At 46.2% G+C, this 12,644-nt stretch overlaps 1 protein-coding gene across 2 annotated transcripts in view; it reads left to right on the top strand.

Annotated features, from left to right (window-relative positions):
- LOC138567392 (E3 ubiquitin-protein ligase RNF216-like) overlaps positions 1-12,644 on the top strand; it is a 2,013,370-nt gene that overhangs the window by 857,630 nt on the left and 1,143,096 nt on the right. For both annotated transcript variants that reach the window (XM_069645556.1, XM_069645557.1), the window contains one exon: positions 5,930-6,044. In XM_069645556.1, coding sequence (XP_069501657.1) covers positions 5,930-6,044 — 115 coding nt within the window. The remainder of the gene's footprint in view (positions 1-5,929; positions 6,045-12,644) is intronic.

Here is a 12,644-nt window from a genome sequence, read left to right as displayed (position 1 = left end):
AGTCACCCTTTGGGGAACCCCACAAGTTTATCTGTTCGCGACCGGTGTCAACAGGAAGTGCAAATTTCCTCCAAGAGGAGATCTAGGGGACGCGTTCGTAGTGGACTCGGAATTTCCACTCCTATACACGTTTCCTCCAGTCTCTTTGATTCCTCACGTAATCAGGAGGTTGAGAAAGTTCAAGAAAACCATGATCCCAATTGCCCTGGATTGGGCCAGGAGGACGTGGTATCCAGACCTTCTGGACTTGTCCATCTGCCCTCCAATACGTCTTCCACTAAGAGAGGATATTCTCTCGTAAGCGGAAGGTCGAGTTCTCCATCCAGAGGTCAAGACACTCAACCTTCAGGCATGGTTTCGGAGAGGCTGAGCTATAAGGATTGGGACCTCCCGGACGACGTAATGGAGATTTTGCTTTCGTCCAGAAGACCAGCAACAAAATGTTTGTGCCGGTGTCGTCGGAACAAGTTCAGTAACTGGTGCAAAGATATGCATGTGAATCCAATCTGGGCCTCCAGATTGGTACAATAAAAGGATACTTGGCTATGCTTTCTCTTTTTAATCGCTCCTCAGAAGAGGGATCTCGCTTTAAAATTCCATTCATTTGTGAAATTTTTAAAGGGTCTCACTAATGTGTTTCCTCCAGTCCCATTTCAAGTCCCTGTTTGGGATCTAAATTTAGTATTAAAATCCCTTACATGTATTCACACCATCTTTCAAAAAGCCAAAGTTATACTTAGTTAAACCTTCATTTCTACCAAAAATAGTCTGATATTCACTTGTCTCAGAAGATCACATTGCCATCTTTCTATCACCCCCCTCATGCAAGTAAGAAGGAAGAAAGGTTCCACAGGCTGGACCCAAAAAGGGCTCTCAGCTTTTACATTTCTAGAACGGCAAAATTTCGGCAAAGTGACTAACTTTTCATTGGATACACCGGCCACAGATTTGGCCTGGCAGTAACGAAACAGACCTTATCCAGATGGATAATTCTACCAATTGTGTTACAAGCTGGCAGGTAAAGAACATCCAGATGGGCTAAGGGCTCATTCTACTAGGTCCATGGCGACTTCGGCGGCTCTTCAGAGCGGTGTCCCGATGCTAGATATTTGTGCAGCGTGCACTTGGTCGTCAATGCACACTTTTGTGAAACACTATTGTTTAGATTCCACCTCATCCAAAGGGGTCTTTTTGCTAAGGCCGTTCTACATACGGTCCATGAGTAAATTAATCAGTACTCCCTCCTCCAAATTTTCACTGTTTTGGGAGTCTATCTAAGAAGAGGAATACGTGGGAGGACACAATCCATTTGAAGAACAAGTTACTTACCAACTGTAACGTTCTTTCGATTGAATGTTCTCCCACGTATTCCTCATTGACCCTCCCAACCTACCCCACCGTACAGTTTACGTATTTTACACTACATGTTCCTTGATAGCTTACGGTCTAAGGGGATGCCTTATCAACTCATCAGTTGAGAATAGAAAAAACAGAACTGAAGCCAACCGGTGCGACTCGAGCCATTTATACTGCGGATGACGTTGACACTCTACAGCAGCCTTCGAGGGACATCGACGCCACGACATCGAGCACAGCGCCCTGTGTTGTGGAATCTTTTTTTCCCGAAGCAGCAAAGCTGATGTTATGAATATCTATGATGAGGAATACGTGGGAGGAACATCCAATCGAGAGAATGTTACAGTTGGTAAGTAACTTGTTCTACTTAACGTAATCATGTTTTCTGGTGAGTGTATCTGCTTAGATTCACATATGCCCCCACCCTTCCTCGCCTCTTGGAGTAGAAGGAACATAGATGTTTTACACCTTCGTCTGTACTCGCTCGCACATTCTGTAGGCTCCTTCACGGCAGAACAAAACCTTTTTGATCTTCAAAAGAAAAATTAAATACCCCACGATTACCATTAGATGTTGGACTGTATGCACAGCATGTGAATCTAAGCAGATAAAATTATCAGAAATACGATTACAGTGAGTAATGTATGTCATACTCCAAACAAACATTGGGCTTTCGCTTCTAGAAAAGGACACGCCGTTTGGCACACGGTTTCCCTTTACCAAATGTCAGCCCATTTCAAAGTTTTGAAAGTGATTGATGCATCCTGTCAAGAGTGGGTTTCTCGAATGCAGGACCTTTATAGTTCAAGGAGTGTGGACTCATCAGTGTGTTGGATATTATATCAAAAGTGCTGGCACTTCACAATTGGAGGCACACATGAACAGACATGTCCTCATGTGAACTCATAAAACCAAAGCAGTGTTTCATGTCAACCAACAGAGACAAGCACTCCCCAGTTGCTCACCATAACAGAGTAGATATGGCACTGGTGTTCTCTCAGAAACATCACATATTTTCGGAACAGGGGCAAGCAATACAAAATCAAATTGTGTATCTGTTAAGTTATGTGATGAAATCCAGTGCTGGCGGCTGCATGATGGGATTTGGGGGACCTTGATGGGTGGGGGACAGGGGTGTGGCTGGGAACCGCCTCCTGCTCCTTAATGGAGGTATACGCAGGATACCCCAGGCTCCCCAGTCCCTAACTAACCTTGAAATAAATGATTCTTCCAACAACCTGAAGGGCACTGGGTATGCTGGACTCAGAGAAACGAGGGAAGCACAAGGGCCTGATGTTCCAAAATATGCTTGGTCTAGTGGCAAGCGGGGGGTAGATGAGAATGCCTCTTGCCAGAAAGTAAGAAGCTATAGGCTGGAACCAACTCTAAGCTTGTAAGCCCAACAGACTTCCACTGGTATACTTGGAGAGGCCAGGGTGAAAACGTGGCCTCCTGTTAGTACATCAACACTAACCGAGCCACGACTAAGCTCTTCTCTTTAGCTATTGATATTGGAGACTGCGACAGGGCTTACCAAACCCAAAGCGCTGTAGTCTATCATATCTTCGTCTATTCCCTATGGATAACATACTCCCAAGTTTCACCGCCGAAACCATAGAAAGCAGATTGACACTCAGGAACCAGGTACTTCCAACCTGCAACATCACTGGTTTTGCATCTACCTTCCCACTAAGGAACCCCATCCTCCTTAGAGAGCCAAGCACAATAAGGGCACCAATAGTGGAAGATGGGCACTATACAAGACCACTTACATACATGATGTCAAGAGGGAAGTCCAACACCTAGCTGGCATGGCTTGTGCTCCCCGAGGACTCCCTGGTCAATTTGTGGATGAACCCTGCTTTTAGACAGGGAAATGTGACAAGCAAAGAAGATTGTGTATAGACAGGAGAGACTTGTTTGTAAATACCTGGGCTCGCCGTCACACGGTATCCCTGCCACACAAACATGCAAGCTAAACCCATGTTGGGTTGACTGTCGTTTGAACAAAGAAAAGGCTGACTGGCAGTGTTTCCTTGCGCAGTTGCTCCTGAACCTGGACCGCTGGGGTTCTCTGGAATCTCTGCTGCTTGAGGAGGCATGCAGGCACCCACTGTATGTTGGAAGGACCACATCCTTTGTAGGGAATCCCTGGCCACATACTTTAAGATGAGCCAAAGATGTTTTCCTGGCTATTTAATGGCTTGTGTTGCATTCCTGCGCTACAGCATACACTGCAGCAATAAACCGCTTGGGGAGTTTCTAGTGTCCCGTGAGTACTGAAACCACAGCGCTTGCTTGTAACAAACCACCTGCTGATGGCAATTGCACAAATTCTAAACCAAATGACTTGAGTATAAAAGGGAGCAGATGACAAGGAAGTGTTCGGAGTGGAAACAGTGGGGTGTTGGATATAGGTGAAAAGGGAGTAGTCTAATTTGAGTTGCAATAAGGAAGTGGCAGAGACTTGGAGGAGCATTGCGAAGGCAGTGCCTGAGGAGCATTAGACGATGGAATTGGCTGAGAGGAACAATCGGTACGTGGTAGAAGAGGTTGCACAGTGCGTCGGTGGTGAAGACCAAAATGAAATGTGTGGAGTAATAAGCAGGAGAGAGGCAGAGAACATCTGGAAATGAAGGGGTAGCAGATGTTTAAGGGATGAGAAAAAAAGAAGGCGATGATGGATGCTGTGAGGAGCCACAAGTAAAGGGGAGCAGGTATATTTAAGAGAAAGTGAAGAGCAGTGTGAAGGTTGTGGCAAGGAGAATTATTGAGGGGAGAAATTCCAAGAGTTAGAAAGAACAGTCTGGAGAGTATTGTGGCTAAGGGGAGGCAAAACAAGAGCAGATCATGGGTATTTGCCAAAGAAGAAAGAGAATCTAGTGGGAGATGAATACCACCAGACGTAATTAAGGGGTAGGAGAGGTGCCCAAGACAAGGTGCCATAAGCTATTGAAGTGGCTGAAACTGGAGTGCCAGGAGTGACTGGCACGGTCTGACCTTTACATAGTGGGTTCAGCCTGACAATACCTGGACCCACCATCATCTTTGCTAAAAGTATGGTACCTGATTTCATATTTACACGCAAAGCACCAAGGGAAGTAGTTCTGGATTTGTTTCAAGAGAAGTGACATCCTGGCAACGTTTACAAAATCCTAGTGTTCCATCTTCAAGAGCATTACAGGAAGTGCTGGGGCACTTAATCCCAAAAGTCTGATCAACCTTTTACCTGCCAGGAAGTGGAGTCTAGGGCGGTGGGTGGGCGGTCGGAGTGCAGGACTGCGGACGCGGTTGAGAAGGATTTTTTGTTTCTTGATTTCCCACTTTGTGACCACATTTAAACCTAATGCCTTCGGTTTTCTATTTTGGGTAATAAAGACCCCTTAACTCAGACCTTGCCTTTGAGTTCGATTGATCGGCCATGACAGTCGTCGCTTACAAAATGAACATGAATGAGAAACGTATTTGAACATACTGCACAACATTTTCTGACCTTGGGAAACTCCATACAGATAGGTCTGCAACAAGTAAAGCCAAGAAATTCCAAGACTTCCAGGGTTACTGGCTAATGTGATTTCAATCACTTGGTTAGATATTTGCATTCATTCCCCCGAGCACTGATCGTTTAAAATGTGCACAAGATGCAAACAACACAATTGACAAATATTCTAATTGCACTTAAAAGGGCAATATGAGTATGGTATCCACCTAGACTTGCACCCCACATCAAGATTTCAGTACACCACACTCTTCCCACTAGAAGAAAGGAGAGCAACTTGCACTAGACCTATGAACATAGCAGCTTGTCTATTGAGTTATTAGAATGTGGCCATTTACAACTCTCAAAGCTGTAATGCAGATTGTCCAGGTTTCAAGAAAATCGAACCAAAGCTTTTTTTCTCTAACTAATCCATCTGGTTTTACAAATTCATGTCCATCCTTTACAGTGCTCGGAAAGAGATGTTTTTACTTCCTTGATGCATCTGCTAGACCAAGGACGATCTCATGATTTGTTCAAGGTTCATTTGTTGGCCGAGGCAGCATAATAAACTTCACAATAGAAATTGTGTAAGTTGCAGCAGTAAGGACCTTTATGGCAGGTGAAAATAGTTTGCACTCACCAGTGCTAAAAATTAGCCCCAAATTGGAACACAACTACCACGTTAAAATATTAAAAGGAAATGTGTATTTTCTATATAGAAATATATATTTTTATGAATTAGATTTTCACTAGTTGCAGTGTTAAATATACACATTTCATTTTACAATCTGAAGATGGCATCGACTTTGTATAACATTGTGGGAACTACATGCACATCATTCAGGAATCCTATTACTGATCATGCTGGCTCTCCTTTAGTAGAACACGTGTTTTGAACAAAGTGAAATACTCTAGACCAACCACCAGATGGTGGCATATTCATAACATGTACGTGTAAAACGAATACAAGCTGCAAAAATACGATTTGAAGTACAATTTTCCATATACCTCCCAACTCATTTTTACTGTGCCATTATGTATTTTGCAAATGCTGTTGTGTCCCTTCTGTAAGCATATTTCTTCTTATTGCAGGCCTTTTCAGAAGCTATTAAGAAATGGCAGGAAATGTCGCCTGAATCCAGTGGCAAACGGAAAAGACGGAAAGAAATGAACCAATATGCGTATATAGATTTTAAATTTGAGCAAGGTAAATGTCATCTTGGAAGCTTTTCAATTCTCTCATCTTTCAATTTATCTGGAGAAGCAAGTGCACTTAAACAAGTTAACCTTCAGTGATTGTTTGAATCTGAACCCGTTATCTGTATTCAGTTAATGCAACGCTAGAGGTGTTATTTTAACGCGTTGTGGTCTAATACAATGTTTCCACTACTTTTAATTTCGCCCCTGTCAAGTTCCCATTTCTGGGTCAAAGCCTGTCACTTAGTGGCAGGGCCAGAAACTTAGTTGGTAATCGGGTCTGTAGGACATATAATGTAAGTGGTCTTGTATAGCACCAGTATGCCACCATTGGTGACCTCACTCCGGTTGGCTCTGTAAGAGAAAAGGGGAATGGGGTTAATTGGTGGGACAGTAGGAAAAGGCAGGTGTGAACCTGTGGTGTTGATGGATGTTGGTCGGAAGTATCTGGTTCTTGAATGCCAATCAGCTTTCTCTGATTTTGGCAGAAGAGACTTGGGAGGATGTAATTCATAGGAAAGAGCTCAAGATCTGATAGACTACAGCAATTTGGATCTAGTTAAGGGCTGCGTTTTTAGCCGTGGCTTGGTTACTGATTATGTGCTAATGGCTAGGTCTGTGTTGGCCTTCTTTGGGGAAGGGGAGGTGTAGTGTAAGAGGGGAGTCGGTTAGTTGGGAGAAAACAGGAGTACAAGACAAAACAACCTGCAACCCTGCATTCCTAACCAGGCTTTTTGCAGACACACCCCATTTCTCTACATCCCAATGACCTCTCTCTCGCTGTCTCTCTCTCTCTCTCCCTCTGACGGTCGGTCTCTCGCTCTGTTGCTCTGTCTCTTGGCCGTGCTCTCTCTCTGGGACGCTGTGGCGTGATCTCTAGGGTGCACGATTGCTTGCTGCGTCTCAAATAGATACATTGTACCCAATCGGAAACAAAACAGCATCTTCAATTTGGTAGATGAGGGAAAGGTTCAGTTTGGAAACTCAGACACTAGAAGTTATGGTTCAGTGGAAGTGCAGCTTAAAATTTGAGGACCACAGTCGCCCATTTCACCTTTTTTGGTATGTTGATTAGCATGCTGAAAGTTTCCTCAAACCTTGCATGTTCAGTGGCCTGCTGGGACTTTGGCAGCGACTGTTGAGGCGGAGGGATTGGTCGAGGTTGGTACTGTTCATGTGTTTATCTGCATGTACTATTTTCTGACTCCTGTCCCTTTAGGGCACCATCTTGGTTCCTTGTGTTAATCGTCAATCGCTGGTCTTGGATCGTTTCTGGTATTGATGCTGCAGTAGGCCTCTTAGTAGTTTCAGACATTTATAGTTATGTGGCATCCCACCAGGCACCTCCAATGCATCAAAGAAGGTAAAATAAATGTCTTGTTTGCAGAGCAACTTCTTTTACTTTCTGCCTCTCTTCACTGTTGAATGGTGTAGAGCTGTTTGAATCTGTGCTTGGTCTGAAGGTCTCATTTCTGATCTGTCTCACTTCAACAATCGTATATGGGTGTCTGACTACTCAAGATCTTTCAAACCTTACATCCATTCCTGGGTCAACCAGAGCAGGGACAGAGGATAAGTGTGTTTTCACTACTTAAACTTTGTTCTCCAACATATGAACGCTATAATAACCATATGTCTAGAATGTGGTCATTGCCCATAGACCTCTTTGAAAACATATGCTACATGCCAATAATATAACCCTCACACCATTGGGGCACAGATCTGGGCACATATGCAATGGAGACTGAAACATCGGCACAATCCATCAAGCACAGAGATGTTGAGTTATCAGTGCTGGTAAGGTATCCGAGACCACTGACACCCCACACTTCACAGATAAAGACCCAAAGGTCCTATTAAGCAGACCCTCCAATCTCCCCTCCACCCCCCCCACTGTCTTTAGGGAGATGACCATAGGGCCAAATCAGGAGTCGCACCATAGCGTTCACAAGGCTGCAGAGAATAAAACTCGCAAATCGGTGCCTAAATTCCATGGGCAAGGCAAAAATGCCTTTGCCTATGGCCACCTCCTTAGCCCACTCTTCCCAAAACACACAAGGGGGACACTCACACAGCAAAAGAGGGCACTGTCTGCACCCAAACCCCCCCATTAAAGAAGAGTAAAGAGAGAGGACGAAAATAAAAGGGGTGCCCAGCAAAAGCACAGAGATTATATCTCCAGTGTCTAAGCAAGACACCAAAAGGCATGACACTGTAAATGCTAGCACACTTGAAAAAGATATGTAAACCAATATACATCAAAACAAGAGGTGATGGCTGGAAGGTTTAGAATGAATTCTAACCTCTGGCATCGCTCTGGGGGAACATGTAGACTCCCTTACAGAGAACCAGCAGAACCACTAAATCGGAAGGCACTGAGTATGATCAAGAGTACCACCCTCTAGAGGAAGAGGAAGAAGTCTACCCACATGACTATCCTATAGTTTCCCCAGATGAAGATCCTTCAATTACAGCTTATCCTACAGAGCATCCGTTTCAGTATAAAGCCTTGTTTAAGAGAGCGGCAGATTGGTTCAGATTGGGGAGCAGAAGTCAGACAAGGACATTGACTTACTTGAAGATGTCCTGGAGGAGAAAAAGTTATCCCATTGAATCCCCTTAATGAAATCTCTCAAACTGATTGCTCCCTCTCTGCTAAAGCTTGTAGCCACTAAGGTTATAAAACCAAGAATAAAGAAGTATAAGTCGTCTCCCTCTGGTCCATTATACTTAGGGGGCCAACCTGTTCCAGATTCGTTGGCGGTTACTGATGCCGCCTGTAAGCGGGGCAGTTCAGCAATCAACTGTGCACTGTTTCGAATTGAGGGTATCCGTCCCTTCTCCCCAAGGAGGAGCCCTCTCCCTTTGAGGCAAGAGAGGTGAGCCTGCTCCGCAAGACCCTCCATAGGGCTCTGGGCAAGTGGGACCTCGCTGGGAGAGACTCCCACTTAGTGCACAAGGACTCCTGTTCCTGTGAGGTACTCCGTAAACCTGCCACCATAACAGCATTTAGGACTACCTAGCCCTCCAGATATGGTGCTGTTAGGGAGAATTCTCCTTCTAGTAATTTCCCTCACCTAGTGAGTCCCCCAGCAGCTTTGCTGGATTTCTGGAGTTTATTTTTCCACCTGGTAAGAGTGTACATCCTTTTTCCTCTCTTACAGGTGTTTTGGCCTATGTGTTTTTACTCATTGTGTGATCTTGGGCACTGGAGCACACGACTCCAGGTGCCCCTGTTCTTGTAGGGGTTACACAGCACCTTCAGTGTAGTAACCCAGGGTTGTCATTAAGACTGCCCTCTGACTCCATTTCGCTGGGGCTGACTACTGTCCCCCAGAGAAAGGTAAAGTTGCCATTTACTTTACCTAGTCACTTTTACCACAGACCCAGTACACCTCATCTTACATGGAGTACTGGAAAGGGCTAATCTGTACCCCTTTTCTGTCTGTACCTCCCTGAGCATTGTTCTGCTCTTTTAACATTTAGACTTGGCTGGTGGCCGTGGTATCTACCCTAACGTTTATACCGCGATTATAGTAGATAAACGTGGTAATCCTTTTGGCTATTTTTGCAGCCTTAAGCATAAACCCGATTGACCAAATCGTCTTTCTTTTGGCTCCGGTTGGGTTTATTCACCATTTCTTTTTGTTAAAGTCCTTCTTGTGTTTTACTTTGTGCGGCAAACTAGGTTCGCCTTCTTTGTTCACCGTCTTTTGGTGGGCTTCTACAGAGAAGCCCTCCTCTTGGCGCCTGGGTGTCTAGGTAGATTGAATGTGGGAAAGGGGTGTAGTCACCCCCTGCACAGGGTATCCTAGGAAACCCAATTCGCACTTTGCCATGATTGGCTGAGATGGTTGTCCCGGCTGGACAACCCCCCTGCTGCATGATTGACAGCCAGGCTGTGTGATTGGGGGGGTTTTGCGCATAAAAGGTAGGTCTCTTGGGCTAGAAGTCAGTCGCCACTGGAACTACAAGGAACCGAAGAGAAGTGGAGAGAATGACGGCTGCTGCAACTACCCCGTCCCGGTGAAGCCCTGCTGCAGTCCTGAGCTATCTAACCTTCAACGACTAAGAGAAGATCCAGTCCGGAGTCTTCTTCCCTTGAGCCTGGTGGGGATAACCAGCTCATCTTCTTCAGCCAGAGGTCTCCGTCGTGGTCGAAATCGCTGCACACTGCTGTAGTGGTCCGGATAACCACCTGCCGAGCCTCTCCTGTTTTTAAGGAGCGCACCTTTTATTCGTTGTCGCTGCTGCCGGCTTCATCCCTATGTGGTGCAGACCCCCTTCAGACGTCCTCCTTCACACCAAAGCTCCAGGATCCGTGGGTCTGCGGGAAACCAACAGGAACAACTGCCAGGGCACCAGCTGCACCATTGGAATAAGGTACTGTGTTCTGCTCGAGGAAATTGGGTGAATCCCTTTTCTTCATCTCCAAGGCTCGCCCTTGTCTTCCCTCCTCCTTATAACTTTTGCTTCCGAACATTGACAATATCAAAGTACTCTTGGCAGCGCTGAATTGTGAACTGTTTAACGGTGTGATCTTCGGCAACAGGTCTCCGGTGTCACTTAAACCTGGCTCCGGCCCTTTGAATTTGAACTCCTGTTTCTGAGTGTTTCTCAATCCTGTCTGCCTAACCTAAATATTGCCTGTGATTTTTGCCTCCAACTCCCTCTGGGTATCTCAGGTGCTAAGTGTGTTTTTGCCCCGGTAGCATTTCATGTCACGGATACGCGTTTATTTAGTAGACCGAACTGTCAAAAAAGTGATCGCAACCGTATCCGCGGTATCGTGTTTTGTTCATGACACCAGTTCATTCAAACACAGGGTACTTACCTTGAGACATACTGTACAAAGTGAATTGGTTAGTTGTAGTATATTTAACGTATGGTTTTGTTTAAAGTTTAATAGAAGTGTTGTGTTTATAACTGATGATTTAAAAATAAATGTACTTCTATTTTTCTACCTAAAACCTTGAGTCAGTGTTTGCTTAAGTCACAGTAATTGTGGTCCCTTTGTGCAATCTCTGCTACTGCTCATATACTCTTGAGATAAGCCTGGCTGCTCTGCTACTGCTAACACTATAACTTAGTAGTATAGGCTTGTACCAAAGGTAAAACTTTTATTACCACCTGCAGTCTTAATTGTGTGTAGTGGTCCCTAAGGGCACTGCACAGGATTCTGCCTAACAGGTGGGTATGGGCCTATTTCCTCCATACTGCATGGGCGACCCTTGCTAGGGACATGAGACAGAACCTTTTTCACCAGAAAAATCTTCTTCCCCTTTCAATTTAGATGCGTGTGGGGGAGCAGCCTTGATGTGCTCCCAGACTCCTCCCGCCGGCGCCATTCCCCAGTCCTCTTTTCTGCATCGACAGGAACTGACCGCTTTCACCAGCCCTCCTGGGTTAGGCCTCTGGCCTAGTAATTCCACACGCTCTTCCCCGTAAAAGTACTTTTGTCTTCTTTCTCCTTTCAATTGTTGGGTACTGCTTTATCCTCTGGCACCACACCCTCCACCCCTCTTGTGCCACCCAGACTCCCATGTCAACAGCAGGGTTCAGCAGGTGGTGTCCAGCCTGCGAGGGTCCCTTTGCCTCTGCTGCCTTGGCCCAGACCACGGTTGGGACGGCTGAACCATGTGCGATGCTCTGTCACCGCGTGCCCTCAAGAACAGACAAGCCAAGTGGCGGGAGCTCTTCGGAAGGTCGCCTCCAAAAGATATCAAAGTGTTTGTGAAGCAGAAGACCAGGCCCAAGGTAGGTGCACTGTTGCGCTCCTCAAGGGCGACTCCTTCCCAAGGAAGTGCACTAGCGGGAGGGATCTAACGGGTCCTAAAACCAGCACAAGCACTGAGGTGGCTCCAGCTACCGGTCACCAGGCCGAGGGGTCGCAAGATCCTACCGTTGACTCCGCTGAGGGACCGCAAGGTTCTATTACCCAGCGCAACGAGTACCACGGTGCAGGTACGTGGCATGCAGCAAAACAAAATGGCCACCGGGCCAGACAAGATGGCGGCTCACCCGGCGTCGTCTCCCTTTGGGGACCAGGCAGGGGATGATATGATATGGCATTTGTAACGCGCCTATACACAAGTAAGGCACGACGAGGCAAGGGAGGGGGAACAGAGGGAAAACGGACAACGATCCTACTAGGCCAGGTGTCATTCAGATCGCGCAAGTGCATGGGAAGGGGGAAGGGGGAAAAGTGCGGCAGTGGTGGGGGGGTACAGTGCGGTACATGAGATAATAGAATAAATAACAGTAGGTTAAATACGGCCAACAGGTGGCAAGTGTAAGGGTAAGTGCAGACAATGGGTACCAAGTGCTGGTAGGGGGATTGTAGGGGTACAGAAAACAGTCCCCAAGTGCAAGGGTTGCCAGGAGGCAGTGCAGTTAAGCAACTGGGTGTTGCGCTCACCTGACTCACCTGACAGAGGTGCCGATCGGAACTGGACAGCTGCGGTCTCCACCAATGTGACGCGTAGGGCCGAGATGACGGACTGGACTGGCCCAACTAGCTTCGTTTGCTTGGCCCGTAGGAATATTCTTCTGATGGTTTGAAAAGATGAGCTCTCCATCCTGCATTGAGCGCAGGGGCGCGTTGATAACC

Source organism: Ambystoma mexicanum, chromosome 2p, assembly GCF_040938575.1.
Source record: "Ambystoma mexicanum isolate Mex_15411 chromosome 2p, UKY_AmexF1_1, whole genome shotgun sequence".
In the NCBI taxonomy this organism is placed as follows: domain Eukaryota; kingdom Metazoa; phylum Chordata; class Amphibia; order Caudata; family Ambystomatidae; genus Ambystoma; species Ambystoma mexicanum.
The sequence above is the reverse complement of the archived record's forward strand: the minus strand, read 5'-3'. Positions and strand labels throughout refer to the sequence as shown.